The sequence below is a fragment of the Pseudopodoces humilis genome, chromosome 20 (genome assembly GCF_049639895.1).
Source record: "Pseudopodoces humilis isolate 2021_Gansu_Grassland_sample_001 chromosome 20, ASM4963989v1, whole genome shotgun sequence".
NCBI lineage: Eukaryota > Metazoa > Chordata > Aves > Passeriformes > Paridae > Pseudopodoces > Pseudopodoces humilis.
Window position 1 is genome coordinate 9,531,981 of NC_142219.1, and position 26,814 is coordinate 9,558,794.

Sequence of the window (26,814 nt, forward strand, 5' to 3'; positions counted from 1 at the left end):
GTAGGTGTGCTCGGAAGCCAAATTGTGCTGCCCACAGTGACACTGCAGCAGTCACACCCCCAGGCAAGGACAGGATCCTTGCAGCATCCTGTCCCTCTAGCAGAGGATCTGGCAGGCCAGGCTGGGCAGAATCCCAGGGATGAAGCCCTTCACAAGGGCAATTTCTCCTCCTCCTTGTCCTTTCTTGGCTCCATCCCGTTGTGCAGCACACAGTAGGGACAAGTGTTCTGGGCACTGCCTTTCCAAGCACCTGCTGTATCATTAAAAGGAGCCTTTTATCTCCTTCAGGACCATCAGGACAATTTGCTCATACAAGAAGGCTCTGGCCATCTCCCCTCCCAAAATTTAATGTCTCCAGCAGCAACACCGAGGAGGTTCAGGCAGCATTTCCCATGGTGCTGTTATTAAAATAATGTTACCCACTGAAGCAGGGTCAGCACACCAAAAGCAGGCTGTGAGTGTTGATGGGTCCCATTCATCCCTGTCCTTGCTGCTATCTGTGGGTTAATTTAGCCACCAGAAGGTCCCCAGCCAGGTGACAGCCCTCTGCAGAAACACCCTGAGGCTGAATTCCGCTTATTTCCCATATCTAAAAGAAAAGGACTCAAGGTCTGGGTGCCAAGGAAACCGAACACCTTGGTTTCTGCCATGGAGGGGGGTGTGGGTACACTCAGAACCCCTCACAGCCCCCAGAGGTGCTCACCAGCACCAGAGAGGCTGCCTGGCATCTGTCACAGCCAAGGTGACCTGGGCTCAGAGGGATCTTTTACCTTCCCTGTTCACCTCCAGGAGCGTCCGGCGGTGGCCGAGGCACTCCCGATCCGACAGGCATGAAGGGCACCCCGGGGCTGTGCTCGTCCTTCTCGGCAGGGCTGGCAGTGCCAGGGCTGTCCAGGACAGGACACCACAGCACAGCAGCTGCTCTGGCTCAGGGTCACTGCTCTGCCTGCCTGGCATGGCATGGGTGGCACCTGGAGAAGTTGGGGTGAACCTCCGTTGCCCCTTTGGACACTGCGGGTGGCACAGAGCAAGAGAAGCATCTCTCCAAACACCACAGCAGCCTTTGCATCTAACCTCTGCCTTCTCATACCCAGGGGCAGACAGGCTCTGCAGCAGCTTCTTTCTTTTCTTTCTCTCCTCAGTAGCACTTTCCCCTCCCCCCTGCCCTCACACCCCAGAGCCCTTTGTCCCTCTGCCCACACCTGCCTCCCATCCCCACAGATCGATGGCCCTGATGCTGTGGTCCCCCGCTTTCCAAAGCTGCAGGCAGCCCATAATACCAGCTTACAGCCAGGTGACCCCTGCTCTTTGGCACTGAGGGGCTTTGCAAACCCTCCAACAGCTTCCCTGGCTGCAATTCACTGGGACCTCGTCCTGCCCTTCCTCCGTGGCTGATGGAGCCGTGGGTGCTCCTCTGTGCCCAGCACGGATCTGGAGAGTGGGGGAGAAGGGACAGCTGTCACCTGGACCCTGCCACCAGTCTTTGGGCACCCCAACATGGAGTGGGGAGATAGCAGACAAATGTGGGGCTCTCTCTGGACAGCACATGGCTGGGGGGATGTGTCACCTTTGCTGGGTCTGTCACCTCCCAGTCACCCTCTGCCTCTTGCTGCTCTAAGCCAGTTCAGGAAACAAAGCCTGGGCACAGCCCCTTCCCTTTCCCTGCCCCACCCAGATGCCACCTGGCCACCTGCATCCACCCCAGCGCTGCTGTGGGGACAGGTGACACACAGTGACACCGGGATGGGGGTGTCTCATACTGCTATCATCAAAGACAGCAGTTTCCACAGGGAAAAACATCCCAAATAATTTGTTTGGACTCTTTCCCTGCCTCTATTTTAGAGCATGGGCTGGGTGACCTGCCCCCAGTGAGCCATCCACACTGGCTCTACAGTGCCTGGTTGGTCTCCTTTCTGTGCTCTGTGCCAGCAGCAGAAGGGTTAAGGATGATTTTCAGAGCAGACGTTCAAGTACTGGGAACTTTCCAAAATGCCCTTTGAGCCTTCTCAGGACAGGGCCTCAGTTTCCCTCATCTGCCCGGGGCTGGGATCTCAGGTTGGAACTGAGCCTGCCTTGGGGAAGGACCTTCCGTGGTGCAGCACAACCCCCTGCTGAAGGGGAAACTCTCTTATCTCTCTGATCCCCTTAAAATCCCCAGTTTTCCAGAAAAAGGATGTTCCCAATCCTACATCTGCAAACTTAAAATCTTGAGGAGAAGAACCCACAAAGGAAATCAAATCTGAAGTCAGCATGTGTAAATCTTGTGCTTCTGTACTGAAGCTTTGCACCTGGGGAGGGATAAAATCAGTTGTTTTCAATTAAGTGAGAGCAGCAGAGCTGAATATCTCCATGGTCTTTGCCAAACCCACGTTCCTGCACTGGCCACTGCAATCAAGAGTCAGTTGGGTACCTGGCCCGGTCTCAAGCAGTGCTCCCCCAAACTTCCCTGGAGAAGAGGCTCTTTCTGATCCCAGTCATCCTTGGGGGTCACACCTGTAGCAGCTGAGCACTGGGGCCAAGCTCCCACCTGGGCAAAGTCACCCCAGATTGCAGAAAAGGCACCGAGGAGGCAAAGTGCAGCCCCAGACACAGCTGTGGTGGGAGGTGAGGCCCTACACTGAGCGCAAGGGCCTGACACAGCCGGGCTCCATCCCTTTCCAGCAGGCAGGAACAGCCAAGGTCAGCACTGCAGCTGCTGGTATGGGCAGGAGCTGGGCACTGCTGCCAGCTGCACGCAGCAGGTGAGGGGGACACGGGGAGGGAGCCGGGGGACAAGTGACAGGAGTGACAAGGGCAAGGTCTGGATGCATTAGTGATGGCGTGAGGGTCCTGTCAGTGCCAGCCTTCATCCCAAGTGACAGCCCTGACAGCCCGGCCAAGGACGAGGCAGGAGCAGAGGGTGAGGGGGGAAGGAGCTGGGTCCCTGTGCCGTGACACCTCCCAGAGACCCCTTGAAGGGCAGGAGAAGGGACAAAGGAGCAGCTGTCCTGGGAGCCCCAGGGCTGTGGGGAGAGAGGGGCTTGTGCTGTGCACTGTCCCTCTGAGCAGGGCACCGATGGTGTTCCCAGAACATCCCGCTCTCTCCTGCTCCCCCTGCCCTGAGCCTGGCCATCTCCTCTGCTCTGCCTCCCTGGAAAATGCATTTCCCTTGCTGTTCACCCTGGGGAAGAGCAGAGCTGTGCCCCAATCCTGCCTGGACACTGGCATGTGGCTGGCTTGGGGTTGTCTCCCCTGCCAGTCCCTGCCCCGTCTCCCTGCTGCCTTCAGCCTTTGGGATGGGCTCAGCCAGCTGGAGCAGCCTCAAAGGGCCATTAGGAGATGGTGTGAGGGGGGTGGAATTGCTCCAAGTCATCCCTGGGGTAACTCCAAACTGTGGCAAGAGTGGGTGAGGGCTGGTGTTGAAGCACAGAGCTGTCCCGAGCATCTCCCTCTGGGAATAAAGGTGTAAAGTTGGATTTCTGGGCTCGTGTGAGACAAGCAGAGCAGGGCTGTGAGCAGGAGCAGATGCTTGAAGAACAGTTCTGCTCCCCCAGATATGCTCAGCCTCCAGCAATAGATCATGGAAGCATAAAATTTCCTGAGTTGTAAGGGACCTACAGGAATAATGGAATCCAACTTTGGGCCCCTCTCTGGCAGGAAGAGCCTTTTTTCCTGATATCCAAGCTAACTGTCCCCTGGCACAGCTCCGGCTGTTCCCTCGGCTCACAGCAGAGATTGGAGCTGCCCCTCATGGGGAAGCTGTAGTGGATGTTCAGGTGGGAAGGGACGTGCAGTGTTCAGTAACCCTCAAGGGATTTCTTTATTCCATGATTTTTGCTCTCTTTAATCCTTCAAAGCTCTCACAACACAACATCCTCTGGCTGTGGGGATATTTAGCCATCCCTGAGAGGGAAGCTGCTTTTATTCATCAATAGCAGAGTGGTTTGGATTTGAAGGGGCCTTAAAGCCCATCTCATTTCATCCCCTGCCATGAGCAGGGACACCTTCCACCGCCTCAGGCTGCTCCAAGCCCCGTCCGACCTGGCACCTTGAATATATTCAGGGATCCAGTTTTCCTGGGCCAAGCCCTCCGTCCCCCTTCCCTCCTCGCTCCCTCATGACTTTTAGGCGTGACATCGAGGCCCTCAGCGCCATCCCCCCGCGCAAACTCAACATCTCTGGAGGGGCTTTGGCTCAGTGGCCGCCCGGAGTCCGGAGCGGCGGGCGCGGAGCTCCCTCCTGCGGCACTGCCGAGCAGCGCGGACGGGCCGGGAAGCTGCAGCCGCGCTCTGAGGGACAACCCGGGGGTGATCACCCCCTCCTCATCCCGCTCCCCTGCCCTCCTCGCCGCTGCCTGTCCCCGGTGCCCCAGCGCTGCTCCCGCGGCCCCCAGCCCCGCAGGCCCCGTTGCTAAGGGGCCGTTGCTAAGGACCAACATCCGGGTCCCGCCCGCGCACGCGCGGTACCGCCCGCGGCCCACGTGACCGGGGAATATGGCGGCGCCCGTGGGGCGGCGTGCGCGGCGCTGAGTGTTCCCTCCTTGGCGCCTGGCGCTGCCATGTCGCGGCTTATCGTGAAGAATCTCCCCAATGGGGTGAGGCGCCTGTGCGGTGGCGGGGGTGCGGGGGGCGTGCGGGGCCTAGGATGGGTCTGAGGAGACGCTGAGAGGGGAAGCGGGATGCCGGGCAGGGAGAGGCACCGGGAGGGGAGCGTATGGTGGGGATGGGGGAGAGTGGGGAGACCCCCTGGGAGAGATGGTTTGAAGTGGTGGGAGGATGAGGTTTTGGAGGGGGAGCGGCGAATGTGCCGGGGGAAGGGGCTGTGAGGGGATCCGTGTTCCCCCAGCACTGTCGTGGTCAGTGCTGGGGGAACACGGGGACGCTTCTGGGGGGAGAATGGTGGGAGAGCTCCTGGAGGAGTCAGGAAGGTGCAGGAAGCAGCGTGAGCGGCACGGGCTGGGCAGGTGGCAGCCCCTCAGGGTGGGCAGTGGGTCTGGTTGTGGTCACTGTGCCCCCCTCGTTGTCCGGGAGCTGGGGGCAGGTGCCCTCGGTGCTGCTGTGCCCGGCAGGATCCCGCCCTGTTCCCCATCCCCATGTGCGGATTCGTGGGGAAGATGAACAGCTTTGGTGGCTGAAGTAGGGGTTTGGTTCACAACGTGGCTCCTGCAGCCTTCCAGAAGCCCCTTGAGACAGAATATTTTGGGGTGGACTTATCCTCAGAGCCTCTCTGTGGCTGATTTCCCTTCCTGCTGCCCTCCCTCCTTTCCCAGATGAAGGAGGAGCGCTTCAGGAAGCTCTTTGCTGCCTTTGGCACGCTCACCGATTGCTGCCTCAAGTACACCAAGGATGGAAGGTTCCGGAAATTCGGCTTCATTGGCTACAAGTCTGAGGATGAAGCTCAAACAGCCCTGAACCACTTCAACAAAAGTTTCATAGACACTTCCAGAGTCACAGTGAGCTCATCTCTACAAATATCTCCCTGGGATTCTTAAGGAATGGGAGCTTAGGAAGAGATTCCTCCCTGTGAGGGTGGGCAGGCCCTGGCACAGGGTGCCCAGAGAAGCTGTGGCTGCCCCTGGGTCCCTGGAGGTGTCCAAGGCCAGGCTGGACAGGGTTTGGAGCAACCTAGGATAGTGGAAGGTGTCCCTGGCCATGGCAGGGGTGGCACTTTAAGGCCCCTTGCAATCCAAGCCATCCCTGGATTCTGTGCCTGTCCACTCCTGACTTTCCCATGGTGATTGAGTGTGTAGCTCTGTGCTTTTAAAACAAACTGTAAAAAGTTGTTCCTGCACACATCCTCCATCCCATCAGGGTTACAATAACTCCTGAGTGCAGTTAGCCAGCAGTTACAGCCCAGGCTGCTGAGCACGTGTTCATTAAGGACCTGACTCATTCCAGGTGGAGTTGTGCAAGTCTTTTGGTGACCCTACAAAACCCAAAGCCTGGAGCAAGCACTCTCAGAAGGCCCCTGCCTCAGAACAGCAGACCAAGGAGCCCTTGGCAAGTGCTCCTGCAGGCACAAAGAAGGTGAGTCTTGCCTGATTCCTGGAGGCTCTGATGTGTGGCAGTGCCAGAGAAGGGTGGCCTGGGCTGTGGGGAAGGGGGCAGAGCAGCTGGGACACCGTGTGCTGGAGTCCTGGTGCTGCTGTTTCCTGCCTCAGGGTCTCTGTTCCTGTGCTGTTGGGTTACCTGGAATTGCCTGTGCTTCTAATGAACCTCTCTGGTTTTTTTCCCAAGGGTAAAAAGAAGAAAGATCCAGTGGATAACTTAAAGGAGGTGAGTTGAGGTTGGATTTCTGTCCCTGCATTCTTGCTGCTGAGTAGTTCCTTTCTGTCCTGCTTTCCATGCTGTTAATTCGGGCTGGGACAGCCCAGTTCTATTGTAAAAATTTATTTTAACAACCCCAGTGTGGGGATCCAACTTTTTAATGGTCAGCTGTTCCTGTGAGCACACATTGCATCCAGGACAGTTCTGTTGCAGCAGTTCTGGGCTTTAACCATTTGTGAGTTCTGTCACATTTAACTTACCTGATGTTTCCTCATTTTATTGTTTTGTTTTCCTCTTTGAAATACTTTCTAAACACCAATTATAAAAAAAAGAGTAGGAATGGGACACCTTGAGGAGACTTCAATCATGTTGTCAGTGTAGATTGAGCTCCCCTTAAGGGATTTTTGGTTTTACACTGCTGGAAATGAGGCGATATCTTGGGTTTCAGATTCACAATGAGTCTCTCTTCACAGCTTGTCTTTTTTTCCCCCTCTACAGCTGGAGGAAGATAAAACATTCCAGGAGTTCCTGGTGGTTCACCAGAAGAGGTCCCAGGTGGCCACTTGGGCTAATGACACTTTGGCAGAGCAGCCCAAGAAGGGAAAGTCAGCAGCAGCTGATTACCTTAACTTTGATTCAGATGAGTCTGAGGAGCTGAGTGAGGATGGGGATGAAGCCTCTGAAGACGAGGAGGAGATGAAAGGTACCCGAGGGAGCTGTCACCCTTTGCTTGTCTCAGGCACAGTGACTGTGAGTGACAGGGTTGGACTCAGTGTCACCAGGAGAGTGGGGTCTCACCTTTCTGTGCTGGGAATGTCTGGGGTTTTTCCCCAAATTTGGGGAAATGTGGCAAATGCAGTGTCTGCTTTTCAGGGGGTGGCATTTGTGCTTTCCCAGTGCCATAGGGGGGAGTAACAAGGCAAACATCTGCAGCTTTCCTTGAAGTGCTTTCCTACTTGCAGCCCCTTTCATCTGCAGGATTGCCAGGGCTGGATGTGGTTGCTGTGGGTTTAGGGACCTGTGGGTGTCTGTCAACTTGTCTGGTCGGCCTGTGATGCACATTTCTGGGAATTGAGCCTGCCAGGGTTGGTGGGAAGGGACTCCTGGCTCCTGAGAGGAAACCTGGAGTAGTGGGTTCATTCTGAAGACTCACAAGTCTGGGCTGCAGTGTGGTGTGTGTATTTTAGAATTCAGTGTCCCTGCAGCAGGGATGGGTGTGGGTTTGGAGCTTTTCTCCCTCCCTCCATGGCATTTCCTCAGGCTGTTCTGGTGGAGCGAGTGGTGCTTTCCCTGCTGCTCCTCATCTCTCCTCGGGTAACTCAAATGTAGGTGTGAGTGTGTCCTTTTCCCTGTAAAACTGAACACCTGAAACCCTTCTCTGGGGCCTGCTTGGGGTATTTAGTTAAAATTGTGACAGAATAGTTTTGCCTGGAGTACCTCAAAGCCCCTTCTAATGTGTTTTGTACGTGAACTGTTGCGTTGAAATCCAGGCTCAGTCTGGAGGTGCCAGGATGAAATTGTTCTGCTGTTCTCAAGCCTTTCCCATGGAAAAGGTAGAGGATAGGGAGGTGATAGTCATGATTGTGTCAGTTTTCAGCTTTTTCCTGGCCTGGGGGGGAGAGCAGCAGCATCTGTGTGAAAAAACCTCTCTGCTCTCTCCTCTCTGCCAGGAAGGAAAGAAGGGAAGAAGGCAGCTACCAGCAAAGACCTCTCAGATATGGATTACCTGAAATCTAAAGTGGTGAAGGATTCTTCCTCCTCATCCAGTACAGAGGAAGAAACAGAGACTGAGGAGGAAGAAGAGGAAAGTGAGACTGAGGAGGATTCAGGCATTGCAGAAACACACCCAGAGAAAAGGGAGAAGCCAAAAGCCCAACAAACAGAGCAAAAAACACCAGCAGGGAAGAAGAAAAAAGGATCCACACTAGAGGTACAGCAGAATTAGACTTCTGTCTTCTTTGAAGCAGCAGCTTTATGGATGGCAGGTGTCTGTCAGTCCCTGCAGGGATGAGCTGACAGCCTGGGAAGGCTGCAGGGCCCACTGGGTACCAGCTTTCTTGGCATTCCTGGTGTGACCCATTTACAAATCTTGTTGAATCTCCTCAGGGCTGACTAAATTCCCAAAGATGAGGCTTGCTGCTAGTGCCCTTTTCAGAGGCTTTTTTTCCAGGAAATGCTGTCCTGGAAACAGCAGAACTCTGATTTTCATGGCAGTGCACCTTCAGCTGGCACCTCCTGCCCCAGGCTGCTGCAGCAGCAGTGGGAATCTCCTGATCTTCCCTCCCACTCTTCAACCTCCTGTTTGTTGGCCAAGCCCAGCTGGTTGTGCTGTGATTTTTGTTCTTTCATTCAGCTTTTTCTCCCTTTTCTTTACCCCCCTCTGTGCAGGGCAGCTCAGGGGAAGCCAGCACTCCATTCACAGTGAAGCTTCGTGGGGCCCCCTCAAACATCACTGAGGCAAGTTTGTTTTCCCAGCTGGAGAGGGAGGCTCAGGGGTGTCTCAGAGTGTACCTCTGCGAGATGTTTGCAGAAAATCGTCACTTCTCACTCTTTTGAGGGTTGTGTGGGTGATCAGGGGAAGTTCTGTGCAGAGATCTTTGTTGAGTGGGCTGTTTCATATATAAAATTTATATATTTTATATATTTATATATAAAATATACAGGCCTGCAACTTGCTGCTTCCTGTATCTGAGAACTTACTCAAGCAATTCTAATTCTTCCCACAGCAAAAAATTCGGGAATTTTTCTTCCCTCTGAAGCCAGTGGCAATCCGGATGGGAAAAAAGGCCCAGGGTAAGAATTCAGGTAAGAGCTGTGTGTGGAAGGGGGGTGGGATCTGTGAGTTGGGGGACCTCTTGATCACCCCTCTGCTCTTGTAGTCTGCAGTTCCAAATCCCTGGCTCGTGGCCTGATTCTTTGAGACCTTTCTGTGACTTTGCAGCTCTCCTGCCCTACTTGCTGCCCACAGGATGCCGTGGGCAGAGTAATGTTGGCTGTGCTCCCTTAGGAGTAGCAGCAAGAGCCTTTTTTTATTGAGCTGCATCCAGAACTTTATATTCTAACCACCCTAAACCATGCCAAGGAAAAGCCTGTTCCTCTGGGATAGCTGCAGCAGCCCAGGGCACTGTGCTGATTTGTGTGAGCAGGTCCTTGGAGCTTTGCTCTGTGCTCTTTTCCTTTCATACTCCAACAAGGGATGCACCTTTTATTTGCTCTTGGGGGCACCTGTGAAAGCCTCCTCCAGCTGCTAAGTCAAATTTTTTTGATTTGTATATAGAGAATAAGCTTTGATAAGGCAGCCTTCCAGTCTGACATGGCCATTTCCAGGCTGGATTGGAACTTTTCATGGGAGCTGAATGCTCTGTCTATCGGAATCTATATTAAAGCAAGCCCAATTCACCCTTAATTACCCAATTAGTGGTTGTGTGTGTTCCCCACATGATGCTCAGTTGAACCTTCCCTTCCTCCAAGGTTACATCTTTGTTGACTTGAAGAGTGAAGCAGAAATGCAAAGGGCCTTGAAGCGGAAAAAAGAATTCCTGGGTAAGGGCTGTTTGTTCCTCCTCGTTCCAGCCGTGGGAGCTCAGCTGCTCGAGTGTTCCCTGCACAAGTAGCTCCTGTGATTGGAGTTTTTCCCAGGCAGATGGGGGCTTGTTCCTTGGGATAAATCAGGTGCTGTGACAGGAGTGGGGTTTTGGGACCCTCGTGTTTTGCCGTGTGCTTGAGGTGGTTCTTGTTGGTTTAAAAATAACTCTGCTCGAGTCCAGCTTTGTACAGACAGTGCTGCAAGGCTGGGCTGGAGCCCTGGGCTTGGCCTAAGCCTTGGGGTAACTTCTGAAATTCTGTTTGCAGATATTGTGTGTGGAATGGGAATGGCTGCTTGGTCTAGGCTGGGGCTCCCTGAAAGGAAAGGGGGCTGGTGTTGATACCCTGATTTTTATGAAGACTGGCTCTTACAACCCCACCTCCCCCTTATTTTTGGATCCTGCTCAGAGCCCGTGGGGCTGTAATTGTGTCTAACCCTGGGCTCTTTGTGATGCCATAAGTTTTAGATTGTGTGCTGCATTAGTTTATAACTCTGAGCTTCACGTAAAGTGTCAGCGAGTTCTCCTCACAGCTCAGTCAGACAAAACAATCCTTTTCCAGCCCAAGAACCAAGGACACTTTTGCAGCTTCAGGCCCAAACAGTATTAACAACAGCAAACTGAGAAGAGCAATCTGGGAGGATTCTTTATAACCTGAATATTCTTTATAACCTGAAGCTGTAATTGGACAATTAACCCCACAATGGAAGTGGACCAAAATTTATAAAAGTGTGAAAACTCATGACCGAGTGTCCATCTTGGGTGGAGCCTCAGCCAGGCTCTTGTACTGCCCAAGGTGCATCCTTGGAAGACCTTTTAATAAATCCCTGCTTTATTCCCTTAGCTCTGTCAAGCCTCTGTTGTAGGCAGCCTCTCAAGGCATCGCTTGCACACGGGTGTTGTTTGTTCATGGCTTTGGGAAGCTTCCAACGTCCCTCTGTGTTGTTTGGGGGTCAGGTGGACGCTGTGTGGAGGTTTCCCGGTGCAGGAACACCACAAAAGAAACTGTTCCAGCAAAACCTGACCACCAGCCCTGGCAGAGGAAGCTGAGGGATGATGAGGAGGAAGAGGACTTGTCTGAATCAGGGAGACTCTTTGTCAGGAATCTGCCGTTCACCAGCACGGAGCAGGACTTGGAGAAGATCTTCTCGAAGTATGGTGAGTGTGCCACAGGACTGGAACTTGCAGGGCAACACCTTTCCTTTGTCCAGAGGTTTTCCTGCTGGGTGGGAGTGGACAAAGCTCCATGTCCCATATCTCTTGGAACGTGGCCCAGCTCCCATCATCTTTATTTTCTGGTGTGATAATGTGAGCCTGCTTGGCAGGAGGCTTCCTGCAGGTTAGAGGTGAATCCTTGAGATCCACATGACATTCCAAACAATACCTCCAAATTAAACACATTTAAGGTTATCTTGGCATCCTGGGGCAGAGAGGGTGAGGTTGTGGGAGTCTCTATCCCTGACTGAAGCTGAAGGCAGCTGCTCAGAGCTTGCCTGGTTTGTGTCACCTGTCAGAGCCCGTGGACTGCCACACCTGGACTTGGGGTGCTTGTGCTGGGCCCTCCTTGTCCCTCTGCAGCTCCTGGCCCAGGCTGGTGGCTCAGCACACATCCAGAGCCGCTCCTCTCATCCCTGGTTGTGTCTGGGAGGTGCCAGTTCAGAGCTGTGCAGGGACATCTGTGACCAGCAAGCCTTCCCTCCTGCAGGACCCCTCTCGGAGATCCACTTCCCCATAGACAAACTCACCAAGAAACCCAAAGGATTTGCTTTCATCACCTACATGCTCCCTGAGCATGCTGTCAAGGCCCTGGCAGAGCTGGATGGGCAGGTGTTCCAGGTACAGCAGCTGGTGCTTTTCCTGTGCTTTGGTGGGAATGGTTGGGAATTTGGCTCAGAGTTTGCTTCTGGGTTTTGTTAAAAAGCTTGAGGCTCTCCTGCAGGCTCTTTTGGGTAGAGCAGCTTGCTTTGAACAGCTTTGCAGACACCAAAATCCTGGTAGAGGTGGGGAAGGAGCTCTGAGTCTGTCTCACATTGCATGGCTGCTTGGACTTGCAGCTGTGCTCCTTTGGGAAGGAGAATTCCCTCCTTCCACCAAGGCCTGACCAGAAAAGGTGCCAGGAAATTTCCTCCACGTGGACATCTGTGGATTATTCCAGAGCTGCTGAACCTCCTCTTCCTATCTTGCAGGGCAGAATGATGCATCTTTTACCCTCCACGATCAAAAAGGAAAAAATGGAAGATGGAGATACAGAAGAGTCTTCCTCCTACAAAAAGCACAAAGAGGCCAAGGACAAAGCCAACAGTGCCAGGTACAACTGGGAATTCCAGATTGCCAGGAAGTGGCAGGAATGGCTGTGGGATCTGCACAGGGGCTGTAGAGGTGCCCAGAGTTGATGAAGCATTTGCTGTGCAGCTCTGTTTCCTTTCTCTCTTACCTACCCACCTCCTCTGCTCATGTAGCTGCAGTAGCTCAGTGAGCAACAGGGGTTTGAATGGCTTTGGTATGAGTTACTTCTCTAATAAGAGTTTGTCTGATTCTGTAATTCTTCAGGGGAGTGGTTTTAGATCAGTTGGGCCTTTCTCCTCTGCTTGGCCACATGTACTTCTAAAGCTTGTAGCAGCTTTTTCTTGCTGTGGGACAAATCAGTTTGAAAGAAGTGGCTGATAACTTTTTGTCTTGAAGGGAAAAGAGTGCAACCTTGCTTGCATGGGGTTTGTGGGTTTAGGAAACCAGTTGGAAAGGTGTGTTCCTCTGAGCCAGTGCCTGAACTTCAGCTGCAGAGCTGTGACCAGTCAGGTCTGGGGAAGCAGAGCTCAGCTGCCTGCACTGCTTTCTGTTTGCTCTCCAGTCACATCTCCCTCATCCTGTCCCTTCTCTAGGGATCTTCCACCCTTCTTGCCCTCTCTCTTCACCCTGCCTGCTCATGGTGGTGCTCAGAGCTGCTTTTTCCCAGGATCATTGCCTAGAGGGGCTCCATGACTGACCCTGGCTGTGTTTTCTCTCTCCAGCTCCCACAACTGGAACGCGCTGTTTGTGGGGACGAACGCTGTGGCTGATGCCATGGCCCACAAGTACAACGCTTCCAAAAGCCAAGTGCTGGATGCTGTGAGTTGGGTTGTGGTGGATCAGCTGGGGTGGGACATCACTTTCCTGCCTGTTTCTTTCTGGGCAGGATCTTCCTGGTTTTGTACAGGAAAAGCCTCAGTGCATCCATGGGCACCACACGGGCTGAGGCCTGTGGTGCTGTAGCACCTCTGTGAGGTCTGAGCTGACTGATCCCTTGGTCCTCAGCCTTCCTTCCCACTCTGCTTTCTGAATTTTGCATTTCTACATCACTGGAAGTTGGGTGGGAATTTATACCCTAAAGCTCAGATCCTTCCCGGAAATTTCATTTTACTTTGGGGTGTGTTTGAATTCCAATTTCCAGCAGCTCCAGAGGAGCTAGAGCATTTTACCCTCAAGCTGCTTGCTACATTCCCTTTGCAAGTGCTTCTGAGAGCAGCAGGTGACTGAATTCTTGCCTGCAGGAGAGCAAAGACAGCGTGGCAGTGAGAGTGGCTCTGGGAGAAACGGAGCTGGTCCAGGAAATCCGCCGGTTCCTCATGGAAAACGGAGTCAGCCTGGATTCCTTCAGCCAGGTGAGAGGCTCAGCTGGAGGCACCAATGGGGATCCATCTCTTCTAGTCCTGGTGTTCTCAGCTCTCTTGGGAATTGGTAATTGAATCCTCAGCATCTTGCAGGATTGAACCCTCCCTGATGAGTTAGGAAATGTATCCATTTGTAAATGCAGCTGCCCTCGGGTTGGGTGAGATCCATAACGTGATGGTTTTGGGATGGTGGGCAGTTTGCTGTAGGCAGGAAAGGAGCCCTGTGGATCTGCAGCTGAAACCTCCATCCATGAGATGTGGTTGTAGTGGGATGTGGATTTTGCAGGGAGCGTTTCCTAAGTGACCGCCGGTCCTTTCGGAAAGGGAAAAGGAGTGACACGGAGAGAGGGAGAGCACAGCCTGTCAGATCCAGAGAACTGCTGGGTTTGCTCTCCTACATCCCATATTGTTTCTTTCCCTGCTGGCTGTGTCAGGCTGCTGGTGAGAGGAGCAAGACAGTGATCCTGGTGAAGAACCTCCCGGCCGGCACGAGCGCCATGGAGCTGGAGGAGCTCTTTGGCAAACACGGCAGCCTGGGCCGGGTGCTGCTGCCAGAGGGAGGCATCACAGCCATCGTGGAGTTCCTGGAGCCCACAGAGGCCAAGCAAGCCTTCACCAGGCTGGCCTACTCCAAGGTGGGGGCACTGCCTGGGGAGTGGGATCTTGGTGAGTTGGGAAGCTGCAGAAGGGCTCGCTCTGAGTGTGGGGGGCACGGGGAGTTATCCCAGAGGCACCAACCTTCCAGCCTTTGGATTTAGGGAGGTGCCTGGTACAGCAGAGCGGGGCTCAGCCTGCAGAGGATGCTGGAGATGGGGCTGTGACACAGCTGGAGGGTTTCTTTTCCCTTTCACAATCCAGGAGTGACCCATGGCAGGCTGTGGTCCTGTAAGGCTGGATCCTTTCGTAAGAGTTTTGGCTGTAGTCTTGTAAGCCCAGATCCTTTTGTGACAGAGTTTAGAGTTTAGCCACTTGAAAAGGTCACCCAGCTTTTCCACTGCTGTTTTCCATCACAGAATGAGGTGAAAATGAAGCTGAGAGCAGAGTTCTTCATTTAGGCCTTGTCCTTCACTCCTCATTTCTCTCCTGTCTTCTCTTCACAGTTTCATTCGGTGCCCCTGTATCTGGAGTGGGCTCCAATGGGGGTTTTCCTCAGCCCAGCCCCTCAGAAAAAAAAAGCTGGGGTTCCAGGAAAGGAGGATGAAGCAGGGCTGGTACCAGGTAAGAACTTTGGCTGACTTGCTGGGGGTCTCTGTGATGCTCTGCTGTTGTGTCAAGCCCCAGGATATGTTTTGTCCAGGTGACTTCAGACTGTGAAGGCTGATCTCCCCATCCCAGGGGCTCATCCACAGTTTGAATGGGCAACTCCCCCAAAATTTGGCTTTGTTGCATCTTACAAAGTTGGATTTATTCTTCTTGTTTCAGGTGAAGCTATAAAAGACTCAGAGGAAGCAGTGGCACAGGAGGAAGAGGAGGAGGAAGAAGAGGAGGGAGAAGAAAATATTCCTGGGTGTACCTTGTTCATCAAAAACCTGAACTTTGCCACCACAGAAGACACACTGAAGGAGGTGAGCAGTCAGGACACAGTGTTTAAAGGATTTCAGCAGCAGCCAGTGTGACCTAGTGAGAGATGAGAGAGCACTGGGTTCTACTGGGACCGGGAGCATCACTCCAGGTGTCAGTTAAGACAAATGCATCTGGAACTGTTTTGATGGGGTTTAATTCCACCCAGAGACAGGTGGAGGCAGTAGGAAATCTTTTAACATTCCTGATTTCTCATGTTTTCTGTAATGCTCTTCCTTGGGACAGGCACTGCTGCAGCTCTGCCACTGCTTTGTGTGTAACAGGCAGTGAATAAATAAATGATGATTTCTGAATGTGCTCGTCCCCTCAGCTTCTGCTGACATTGTGCTGCTTCACCTCAACAGAGCACCTGGGAGTGTGGCATTCCTGGAGTTATGTGGGGTGTTAATACCAAAATAAGGAAAAAAAGCTGAATTTCCCATCTCTGGCACTTCCTGTAGCTGTGTAAAGGCCTCATTCCATGGCCCAAGAATCCTGGATCGGTGAGACTGCCTAGAGACTCTGGTCCAGCTGAGGACAGATAAATGTCCAGTGGAGGGCTGGGATTTCTGGCCTTACAAGGGAGACAAATAAATAGTGTGCTACCTTCTAGCCCCCCATTTTTGGGAAGAGCTGTGTTCTAGGGACATCACAGGTACCACCCACCCTTAAGGCCTCTCCCTGGCTGAGGGCATCTTGTAATCCAGAGTGTTCCTGCAGAGCCATCTCAGATCTCTCACCCCTACTGAGGGGTGGTGGAGGATTCCTGGGAAGGTGTGTCTCCATATCTTTAGAACTGTTTGTGTACATTTGTACAGAGCTAATTTGGTGAGGAAAGGCTCAGCTGCACTGCCTGGCAGGTGTGTGCTGGGGGAGATGGGCCACGCTGGCAGCTGAGATGTGAGCCAGTGTCAAAGGAAACTGAATCACGTGTCCCAATTCCTTGCAGACGTTTTCCAAAGTGGGAGCCCTGAAGAGCTGCACAATATCCAAGAAGAAAGACAAAGCAGGTACTCTAGATGTTGTTGTTCAATTCCTTCCCTCAGCTGCTTGCTGAGGGCTCAGGTGTGGCGTTGTTTCAGCATTCATCTGGCTGAGCATTTGTGTTCCTGCTGGCAAATGAAGCCTCAGCGCTTCCAGAAGCATTCCCGTCGAAATGGCTGCAAGCAGCAACCAAACCTTGCCCCAGGGTTGGGCCTAGAAGGTTAAGCTTCATGGTGGGATTTGTGGAGGTGTGACCTTGTCTTGAGATGGGAGAAGCCAAACTCCTTCAGGATCACAGAAGAGAGTGGGATGCTGACAGGAGCCGGTGCCCTGTGATGATTAAACCCGGCATTATCCTGGAAATGGCCAGATCCTCAAGGATGTCTGGCTGAGAGCTGTGCTGTGAGTGGGCTTGGTTTGCCTTCTCCCTGCCAGCCCTGAGCCCCCCAGGCTGCAGGGAGGAGTGGCTGTGCCTGCTTTTGGCTGCTCTTGCTTCCTGAGGAGTTGGATTAAGGCAAGCCCTGGCTGGAGGAGCTGTGGCTTCTCTGGGAGCTGCACAGCTTTGTGGCATTTCCCCTTGACAGAGCTTCCCTGTCAATGGGATGTTTGAAAACTCAGATTCACTGGGAGATGAAGAAATAAAGTGAATTCTTCAGTTCTGCTGGTGGGTCTGGCTGTAGGTCTGAGCAGGCAGCACAAAGTGTGGGCTGATCTTGTAGCACCTGATCCCTTCTGGCACCGGGGGTCATCTCTACACTCTGCCACTACTGAGGTGCTGAAGATGAAAATGGGGTGGTGTTTTCTCCCCTCATTATTAATTGTCCCTTCATTGTGGCTCCTGAAATAGGCAGCGTGTTCCTCAGGGGTGTGGTGTGACTGCAGGTGCTGCAAACCTTTGCTGTGCAGGGAGGGGAGGAGATGTCTCTCCTTTGTTGTGGAGGTGGCAGCTGACCACCCCAGCTTATGGAATGTCTGTTTCCACAGCAGGATTGCTTCCCCTGACTGTGACCAGCACTTGCTTTGCAGTGTTTTCTTTAAGGAAACTGCAGTGAGATGATAAAAAGCAAAACATGGATTCTGTGTGCAGCATCTGTTATCCCCTCTTCACATCAGCACCAAAACCAGCTGGTCCAGAGCAGTGCCTTGCTCAGAAAACTCAGCCCAGGTGCTCATGAGGAGCATCCAAAGTCCAGCCATGGATAGGCTGGCCCTTCTCATGGGATATTAAGCTTTTGCCCCCCCCAGCTTTGGCAATCAGTGCTTGCTCCTGGTTTGGTTTTATCATTTATATCTCATCACTGCTTTCTTAACAAGTCCCCTTTCTCTCCCAGGCACTTTGCTTTCCATGGGCTTTGGATTTGTGGAGTACAAGAAGCCAGAGAGTGCCCAGAAAGCCCTGCGCCAGCTCCAGGTGAGCCTGAGCCTGCCAGGCTGGAATTCTTTCCAGAGGCTTGGATGAACCTGGCAGTTCAAAACCTAGCTGAGGGTGTCAGTGCTGTGGGTTGCACTGGACAGGAGGAGCAGCCTCTAAAATGGGCCAGGTTTTTGTGGGAAGAGGGTTTGTAAAAGGACAGAACCATGGAAAAGTTGTGTTTCTTAGTGCTGGTCCAACCTGGAAGTCCCAGAAAATGTACAAGGATTGAACTTTCTTGAGTTTTCCTGTCAGGTGCCCCTTGCAGGGGGCAGAGACCCAGATATCCCCTCACAGAACAATCACTGATTAATGTTAATTTAGTGCTGTTTTAACTTCTATTTCTTTTATATATTTATTTCTATTAATGATTCCCTTTTTTCCTGCTGTTTCTCTGTTTGAACTCCCAGGGCTGCACTGTGGACGGCCACAAGCTGGAAGTGAAGCTCTCAGAGAGAGCTGTCAGGTAAGGCTCACCTCTCACCTCAGTTACAATCCAGCTGCAGTAATCCTTGGGAGCTTCTTCCCTTCTTCCCCAGCATCTGCATCCTGAGGGATGTGACCAGGACTGCTCCAGCTGTTGAACACATCAGCCTTTGCTTTACTCAGAGTCAGTTTTGCTTGAAAGGAACAAATAAAATTAAAAAAAAAAGAGGAATGAGCTGAAGTGGAGTGAAGCCCAAAACTGAGCCCAAAGTGAGAACCAGGCAGAATTTTCCTCCCTGCTCAAGGAAGAATCCTCTGCTTTGGTGAGAGGTCAGGCAGCACTGCGAGTTCCCAGGGGTTTAACAAGTTCTTGGAGAGAAATCTTCTCTGGGTAATGAAGTCTTTTTACCTGTTCACCTGAGAGAACAGGAGCTTAAGAATAATATTCAAATCAAGACAAAACCAGGTTTCCTGCTTGATAAAAAAGTTTGTATTTACCTCCTTTTCCCTGGGCAACCAAGCATGGAGGAGATGGTTACTTGTGAGTGAATTTACTTGGAATCAGCCTTGGTTTTTAGGGATTCCTTCCTAGTTTTCGCTCAGCACAGAATATTCTAACTGCAAAGTTGCAAGTTAATCCAGATATTTGAATATTGGCACCTAAACACTGTCTTTAGACACTCTGGAAACCCTACTGCAAGCAATATCTGTTAAATGTCAAAATTTGTTTGAAAATCTGGTTCCTGGGGACCACAAGCAGTCTGACAGCTCCCTGTGTCTTCACTTTGTATTTGAGTTCTTTCATAAACCATTTTTATCCAGTTTGATTTTGAAAATCCCTTCAGCAGGTATCCAGGCCACAATGGGAAGTGCTTTGCTTTATGGAATAAGCTGCTGTCTTTTGTGTTAGGCAAATTCTGACCTTGTCCAAATGCAATACAATTCCAGAGGTAAAAAAAAAAATGAATACTCTGTTACAAAATTTCATTTGCTGTTTTATAACCCAGGAAGAAAAATAATCAAAATTAGCCTACATTAAGCTAATTTTTAAAAATATATTCATTAATGCATTCTCCTGACTATTAAAGGGCAAGATTTGGTGACAAAACAGGAGTTAATGGCAAATCTGAGTTGAGGACTTAAATTTGTAGCAAGATGGACTATTTAATTTTCACATGTAGGATTTAAAGGTGTTTGGAATTTGATCTTTCTTGGTGTCTTGTCACTGTGAAAACCAAGGATGCCAGTGTAAGCTGGTGCCTCAATTTTCCACATTTCAAATCCTGAGGGAGCCACAGTTCCAAGGGACTTTGCTGCCCTGTGGTCTTTACCTGCCTTTCCTGTTGGCTTCCAGGCCTGCTGTGAAATCAGCCCGAAAGAAACAGATTGCCAAGAAGCAGAAAACCTCCAAGATCCTGGTCCGAAACATCCCCTTCCAGGCCACTGTCAGGGAAATCAGGGAGCTCTTCAGGTAGGAAAATGCTTTGTTGTGTCTGTGGGTTACTCTGAGGGGAGCTGCTGGGATTTTCATACATGGTCTTTCTCAGATTGTAAATATTGTGATTTTTTTGTTGTTGTTTTTGTGGAAGAAAACGGTGATTTTGGGATCACCTCTGTGGTCTGTGTCCCCTCAGCCTTTTGTGCTGTGGTTTAAGCCTTGCTCCATCCTGAAAAATAAGTGAGACTTTGTGAGAGGAAAACCATCTTTACTGCTCCCAGGACAAGAATGCTTTGCTCGCTGCCCCAGGCCGTGCTCCCTGCTCTGCTGTTGGTTTGCAGGGGGGATTTTTCTGCCAGCTCCCATCCACAGGGTGCTGTGTTGGAGCTGGCCTCTGTGAGCCTGTCCTAGCAGAAGCTGGGTGCTTTTGTCACAGCTGGGGCCTTTCTTTCCAAAGGGGAGCTTTGAGGTATTGCTTGACCCTTTAAAACCTCCTCAGACCATGAAGTGAAAAGCCCGTGGCAGTGATTTGTTTGTGTTCACGGAATTCCAACCCCTTTATTTGTGTGAAGGTGTGGTTCCTGTGTGGCTGTGAGGAAAGCTCTGTGTTGCAGCACTCACTTGGGATGAATCCCAGGGATTTCACTGAAGGCAAAGCCTGGCTTGTCTTTTGGCCAGAGGTGTGATGATGGTCACAACAACGAGATGCCTCTAGAAGAGCAAAAGGATTTTTTTGTGGTGTGCAGCTTGGATGCTTTTACTTCAGTTCTACCCTGAGGGATTGAGGCAGAAGCCCCCAGGGGCTGCCAGTGCCCATGCTGAGTTTCCTCAGCAGTGGAGCTCTGCTAATTTAAATCCCAACACTCTGAGCTACAGACGTGACCCTCGCAAAGCTCCAGCCAGCAAAGCCGGGACGGAGGTGAAGTTCAAGGCGCTGGGAGGGTTTGTACATCACAGGCACGGAGCCTGTGGGGGGTTTTTGGTGTGGGCTTTTTCCCTCCTGTCTTGTCTAGCACCTCAGAGCTGCGGAGAGGAGGGGCTGGGGAACATCTGATGAATATTGCAGGGAACATGCAGCTCCCAGCTGGTGACAGCGCTCTCAGAGCATCCCTTTCCTTCACCTGGGGTATTCAGAGCTGGGGCTTTATCCTCAGAACAAAAACCAGCATTCCTTTCACTCCTGCCATCTCCCCTCTGGAGCAGCCAAAACCAGGCACAACAGAGCACTGCCCAGCACCTCACCCTCCTGGACTGCTTTGTTTGTGCCTCTAAATCAGCTGCCTTTGCTCTGGAGCATCAGGCTTGCTCTGCGTTTAGATCCTGCCTGAGTTTGTCTTTTGTTAGGGATTTCTTGGGAATGGCAAGCAGTCCTTGGCAGTGGAAGGGCTGGCAGGGCTGCAGGGGGCACTCTTAGCCTGCCCAGGACAGCCAGCCTGGGGACAGCAAGGGACAGCCAGCCTGGGGACAGCAAGGGACAGCCAGCCTGGGGACAGCGAGGGACAGCCAGCCTGGGGACCACCAGGCCACTCAGCCAGGCATCACCACACAGGGTGACAGCCCCAGGTTTTACAGGATGAACACCTTCCCTATTGTTTTACCTGCTCCAGAGCCACCTTCCAGCTGTGCAGCAGAAGAAAAAAAAATTTTTTTAATTCATATTTCTTTATTTTTAAATTAATATTTCTTAATTTTTAAATTTGTTTATTTTTAAATTTTAAAATAATTATTTTAAAAATAATAATTATTAATGTTTTTAATAAATATTATTTTTAATATAAATATTCTTTTTTAAATATTCATATATATGTGTGTTTATTTTATGTGAACACACATGTTACATGCATCCATGCAGAATCTATGTATATGTATGTATTACCCCAGCAAAATACATAGATTATGCCAATATTGTTGAAAAAAAAAACTCTATGACACATTATGTGTGTGTAGATATATTTATTTTTCCCCCCAAACAAATATTTCCATGTTTTGAGCTTTGTCAAGGAGCTCAGTCCCCCTTCTCAAATGGCCCCCCAGAAGGTGTTGATGACCCTGGAACAGCAAAACAAGGGAGCTGGGTGCCCTGAGCAGTGGATTTTTCAAGGTGTGCTGTACCTGCTCAGCACTGGCAGTTCAGGGATCCCTGCCCTGGCTGGTTTTCCACTTTTGGATCTTGTTGTTTATGGATCCATCACTGAAATATCCCTACAGCAGCTTGGAGGAACTTCTTCCTTTTGGAATTTGGGGATCCCAGGTTGTTTCTTGGATTGGAGAAAGGTGGTGCTTAATTAAGGTGTTTGAGGGGAGTCAGGAATGTTCTGATCAACAGCTCAGGTCCTCTGCCTGCAACATAATCCTCTTTTAGCAATTCCCCAAGCCTCAGGTGCTGCCCTGCTCCCACCCCAGCCCCAGTGGCTTTGCTGGGGTGTGACACTGGTTCAGAGCATGTCCTGCCACGTTCTCCTGGAGGTTCTGGCCTCTCTTGCACCCTCAAGGGATTTATTTATCTTTTATTTTTTTTAAAAAGATAGGTGTTATCTCCTTCAGAGGGAGAAATGCTGTTCAATTACAGGGGCTGCTTTTGGGCAAGGTGTGAAGATTAAGCTTTTGTGGGTGTGTTTTTTTCACCCATTTTTGTTCTTGATTAGCTCCCACTCTTCTCCTTACTACCTGGAAAAACAACAAAAGGTAAATGGTGCTTAGTTCTTTGTAAAGAGACACAGTTAGGGGAGGAGAGACAAAGGGATTGCTATCCCATGAGCACTGCTAATTTTTGCTACCAAATTGTGGGGCTTTTATGGCAAGACTTTATTTGATTTTTTTTTGTTTTTTTCAAAAGGAACTCTAGTCGTGGCAAGCTGAATTGGAATCTGTGAAAGGCCACACTTTCACAGATTGGAGCCCTGGCAATTTCTGAAAATTGGGCTCCTTTAAGAATCTATCACATGAGATCCATGCAGCCTTCACTGAGAGTTCCAATTAACTCTTTGTTTCAGAGCATCCCCTTCCATCCTCCTTCCCTCTGCCTTGCACCAACTCCATGAAGATTGAAAATCAGGTTGTTTTGCAAGTGGTTTATAATGTTCTGATGAGATGGGGGTTTAATTTTCCTCAAAAAGGGAATGATAAAATTTAGAAAAATGCTTCCTAAAAGATTCCTGCCCAATCCAAGGCAGCCTGGGGGATGGACACAGTCCAGAGTTTGGCAGAGCTGCTGCTCATCCCACCAAAGGATGCAGTGCTTGGAGTTGTGTTTTTGGGGGATGAAGTTTCTTCTTTCCTTTGCACAATATATCTGAGAACTTACCATTTTGGTTTTATCTTTGATTTCTCTGCAATTTGCAGCAATTGTTAGTTCCAGCCCTCCCCTACCAATTAGCTGTGGCAGACAAAATTCAGAGGGAGGTCAGACTTGGTGTGGAAGGTGTTTAATCGTCCCTCTGGCCATCCCTGGCCTTGCACCTGTAGGACCTGCAGTCAAACACCTTGCACAAAGCTGTTAAATCACAAAATCATTATCAGCTGGGAGACTGGACTTTAGTTTGACTAAAGAAGCAGCGAGCAGAAAAGCAATTGAAAGGTAGTGCAGAGCAAAGAACAGGTTATCAGGTGTATTTATCTCCATATTCTGATTTTCCTACAGAGAAAGTAACACTGCTTCTTGCAAAGACCTTTGGGGGTGGGTGTCTCTTTTCATTTTAATTCCTTTGCTGACTGTTTTCTCCGTCTTGACAAAAACATGGCATTTATTGCACCTGGCAAAGCAAGTGGCTGGGCCTGATTAGGAGGAAAAAGAACTATTCCTTCTGATGGAGGGGAAAAGTGAAGTGGGACAAGACTTGGGGAGTCAGCCCCTTCTGGGAGAAGAAAAAAAAAAATCTCTGCAGGGAGATGCAGTGGATAAACTGGCAGAGTTGTTTTTTTTTCTTTTTTTTACGCAGTCTTTATGAAGTTAATTTTATAAGATGATGCCTTTCACTTCTTCTGACCTATTATAATAAAGTGTAGTTACCAGAATGGGCTTTTCATTTCCCATTATAAAGGACACGGTGGGATAATGAATCCGTCTGCCAGACATGCTTGCTGTTCACACCTTTCTCCCAGTAATGGAGTCTACACGACTGGAGACAATTTTTCCTTCCCCTGTTGAAGATGTGGAAAATCTGTGCTGGTGAAAGACACAGGAGGAGAAAAAAAAATTGAGGAAAAACGTGAGTTTGTTAAGCAAGTGCTGGGCAGAGGTAATTAGAGCATTCCATGCAAACAGAATGTCCAGTGCTGCCAGGATTGCTGGGTTTCACTTTTAAAACCTTCAATATTGTGCTAGAAATGGCTCAGAACCAATTGCTGCTGCTGCTGAGCTGCTTGACTTTTGTCTCCATGCTGTCCCCCTGCAGTCAGATGGCCCAAGGGCTTGGGGACAGCTGCAGGAGTCACTGGGAGCATCTCCCTGGGGTTTGAGGGACTGCTGGGGGCAGCACAGGGGGCTGCAGGTGCTGGATGACATCTGGAGAAGCCAGGAGGAGACATGTGAGCCAGGACAGAGCTGCTGCTGTGCTGGGGTGGCAGGAGGAACAGGCAGAGCAGGGCAATCATTGAACTCCCCTGGAGCACTGACACTTCTGCTTGGCCCAGGGTGCTCCACTTGCAGGAAGGGAGTGCCCAAAAATGAGTGCTGGAGAAAGCAGAAAGCAGCTGGGCACCGTGCAGCCAGCCCCCAGGGCTTGGATCCCACCTTCCTGGGCTGCCCTGAGCGCTGGAAGGACCGTGCAGTGTGCACCTGGCCTGGAGGAACACGCTCGGGTGGGAAGCTGTCACGAGCAGAGCAGGGAGCAGAAGGTGTTTCGGTGCTCAGGTGTGCAGTGGCAGCTGGAAGGTGCCTCTGAGTTTGGTGTGGTGGTGAGGGAGATCACCACATCGTGTTCCCCAGGAAACAGCTGGGGCCAGGAGCTCTCCAAAGCCCTCCCCAGGCTCCTGCTCCAGGCCACCACGTGCCAGGGGTTATCATGTGCTGCTCAGCATCCCAGCACTGTGTGTGGGTGTGCTGTGGTGTTTCCAGCACTGGGCTGCATTCCCAAGCCTTGTCCTTTGGGATAACAACATTTTAAGGCTGTCTTCTCCATGCTGGGAGCTCTGGGCCAGGGCTGCTCCCGAGGCACCGGGTGATGGCACAGAGGATGTGGTGCCTGCCTTAACACTGGATTCTAGCTCCTCACTGGAATGCAGGGGCTGTGCTGGGCTGCTGAGTGTCTGAGGAGGAGCTTGGCTGGCCCTGGGAGCTGCAGGATGCTCCTCAGGACTGAGGTTTTCCCACCCTGGCATGAAGCTGTCCCTGTCACCCTTTGGCTGTGGGCTCCCACCCCTGCTGTTTGAAGGTTCTTGCAAGAATTGCACCTTTGGATGTGTTGAGTTTGTTTTTTGGAAGAAAGAGAGCTGCCTGGTTGATGGCTCCCTCTGTCCTGGCTGAAGAGCTCAGCTGTTTGCTTTCAGTGCCTTTGGGCTGCAAAGGCAGCACAAGGCAGATGTGGAGCTGCTGGAGCGAGGCCAGAGCTGATGGAAGGGCTGGGAGACACAGGAGAGAAGGTTCCAGGGACACCTTAGAGCCCCTTCCAGGGCCTAAAAGTGCTCCAGGAGAGCTAGAGAGGGACTGGGGACAAGGCACAGGACACAGGGAATGGCTTCCCACTGCCAGAGGGCAGGGAGAGATGGGATATTGGGATGGAATTGCCCCCATGAGGGTGAGGAGCCCCTGGCACAGGCGGTCCCCATGAACCACCCTGTGCCCTCTGCTCTCCCACACCTTTGGATTGTGTGCCCTGCATCTCCTGCACTGCTGATCCCAGGTGCATCCCTGCAGCCTCTTACCAATCCTGATGTTTCCATGGCCAAACTGCAGCGCCTGGGGATGTTGCACAGGGTGCAGGAGCTTTTTGGGAAGCGAAAAAATGTGCACCAGCCTCATCAGCTGCAGGTGGGGATACAGGGGCCTGCTGGGCTGCTTTATTTCTCTTACTATTTCAAACAGCATAAATTAAACTCCTTTTAATTCCCCCCCCCTTTTTGAAGTCCTCTCCTCGTGGACTGGAATCCCAAACACAGCAGAATTGGGTTGATCTTCAGAGCCCAGAAATGGAACTGGCCACTTTAATTTGGCCACTCTCCAAAGCCAGCCATGGGCTGGGGGAGAGGGAAATGGGTTTGCAGTGCTGTTTTTCAGTTTGAATCATAAAGGTGTTTAACATAGATAAGGAAGTGTTTAACTCTGTGTTATCTTAGCAAAGTTGCTTTAAAAGGTGGCTCTTCCCAAGAGCAGAAGGAAGATTTTTTTTTTTTTTCAGCACATCCTTTTCCTGATATTCATTACATACTTGATTTTTACATTTCTTTTTCTCCTCTTTTCTGCTCTCCACATACTCCAGCTCCCTTTTCTGCCCACCCAAAAGCTGGATTTGTCCTGTGCAAAGGAAGGGAATTTCAGGGCTGCTTCCTCCCGACTCCTGCCACAGCACCTCTCTCCAGGGCACCCAGCTGAGCTTCCTGAGGGAACTTTAATTAGTTTTCTACACAAATTCCTCTGCTCAGCAGTGTGGAGGGGCTTGGGGAGGTGGAGTGAGGTGGGGAAAGGGGTTGCTTTTGGAATGTCTTGTTCAAATGCCTCTCTGGGATTCTGCTTTGGGGTTTTTGCCATTTTTTCAGTGCAAAAGAATTTCACATGTGGGCAGGTGGTTCTCCAGAGGGAGCAAAACCAAAGCCTGCATGTGCTGTGGCCTGGAAATAACCCACTCAGGGTTCTTAGTGTTATAGGGTCTCTCTTTATCTGAATTAAGAAGAGTATGTGTGTGTCTAAGAAAGGAAAAACATAGGTTTGGGGTTTTTTTGCCTTATTTTGTGGCCAGTTCTTGTTCATTGCCAGAGCTGGCCCTCTGGGGGCTGGCAGCTGGGGCATTGCACAATCTCTACTGTTGAAATTACCCTGGACTGACTTTTGAGCTTGTGTCTCAGCCTTTCATCAAGGTACAGTAAAGATGATTATTTCCTTGCTCTTACAGTTCCTCTGTCTGTTGGATTCCTTAACTCCAGTTCTTTCCTGGTGCTGTTGATCCATCCACCCCCCCCCACCTTTCACTTGTGTGGGTATTTTTCAGTCTCACTTCACGAAAAGGTCCTGAACAAGCCTCTAATGAATCACAGCTTTCTCCTCACGATGACTTCGTGTCCTTTATTTGCATCTCTGTTTGCATCATTATTTTTTTAACCTCATGCCTGCTGCAGCCTTTCTCCCTCTCTCAATCCAGGAGATTTTCAGCCTTGGGATGTGATTGCAATTAAAGCACTTCCATTGCACAGTCTCTCACCCCCCCTGAGGCAGTCCCTGTGCCCAGGGCCTTTGAACTGTGCTGGCTTCTGCAGCTGCTGGCACCAGCAGCATTTCTGTCAGCACGCCGCTCTTCCTGAAGAAATCAAGTTAAGGCTGATCAGGACAACCATCTGTCTTCTCACCTCTCTTTCCTCTTCTCCCCCA

At 51.0% G+C, this 26,814-nt stretch overlaps 1 protein-coding gene across 3 annotated transcripts in view; it reads left to right on the forward strand.

The window, feature by feature from the left end:
* The first annotated feature begins 2,582 nt into the window (after nucleotides 1–2,582).
* Nucleotides 2,583–26,814, forward strand: part of RBM19 (RNA binding motif protein 19) — a 53,798-nt gene continuing 29,566 nt past the window's right edge. The window contains exons 1-22 of one of the 3 annotated variants that reach the window (XM_088065210.1): nucleotides 4,470–4,573; nucleotides 5,249–5,431; nucleotides 5,877–6,005; nucleotides 6,216–6,254; nucleotides 6,744–6,948; nucleotides 7,916–8,175; nucleotides 8,634–8,702; nucleotides 8,972–9,050; nucleotides 9,717–9,788; nucleotides 10,787–10,987; nucleotides 11,535–11,665; nucleotides 12,016–12,137; nucleotides 12,838–12,934; nucleotides 13,357–13,467; nucleotides 13,911–14,111; nucleotides 14,577–14,694; nucleotides 14,899–15,041; nucleotides 15,986–16,046; nucleotides 17,352–17,431; nucleotides 17,842–17,897; nucleotides 19,212–19,328; nucleotides 23,336–25,714. In XM_088065210.1, the coding sequence (XP_087921336.1) occupies nucleotides 4,538–4,573; nucleotides 5,249–5,431; nucleotides 5,877–6,005; nucleotides 6,216–6,254; nucleotides 6,744–6,948; nucleotides 7,916–8,175; nucleotides 8,634–8,702; nucleotides 8,972–9,050; nucleotides 9,717–9,788; nucleotides 10,787–10,987; nucleotides 11,535–11,665; nucleotides 12,016–12,137; nucleotides 12,838–12,934; nucleotides 13,357–13,467; nucleotides 13,911–14,111; nucleotides 14,577–14,694; nucleotides 14,899–15,041; nucleotides 15,986–16,046; nucleotides 17,352–17,431; nucleotides 17,842–17,897; nucleotides 19,212–19,328; nucleotides 23,336–23,399 (2,574 nt within the window). In that variant the 5' untranslated portion in view covers nucleotides 4,470–4,537 and the 3' untranslated portion in view covers nucleotides 23,400–25,714. Of the gene's footprint in view, nucleotides 2,742–4,469; nucleotides 4,574–5,248; nucleotides 5,432–5,876; nucleotides 6,006–6,215; nucleotides 6,255–6,743; nucleotides 6,949–7,915; nucleotides 8,176–8,633; nucleotides 8,703–8,971; nucleotides 9,051–9,716; nucleotides 9,789–10,786; nucleotides 10,988–11,534; nucleotides 11,666–12,015; nucleotides 12,138–12,837; nucleotides 12,935–13,356; nucleotides 13,468–13,910; nucleotides 14,112–14,576; nucleotides 14,695–14,898; nucleotides 15,042–15,985; nucleotides 16,047–17,351; nucleotides 17,432–17,841; nucleotides 17,898–19,211; nucleotides 19,329–23,335; nucleotides 25,715–26,814 lie in introns of those variants that run through there. The other 2 variants (XM_088065209.1, XM_014253709.2) reach the window with 2 other exon arrangements.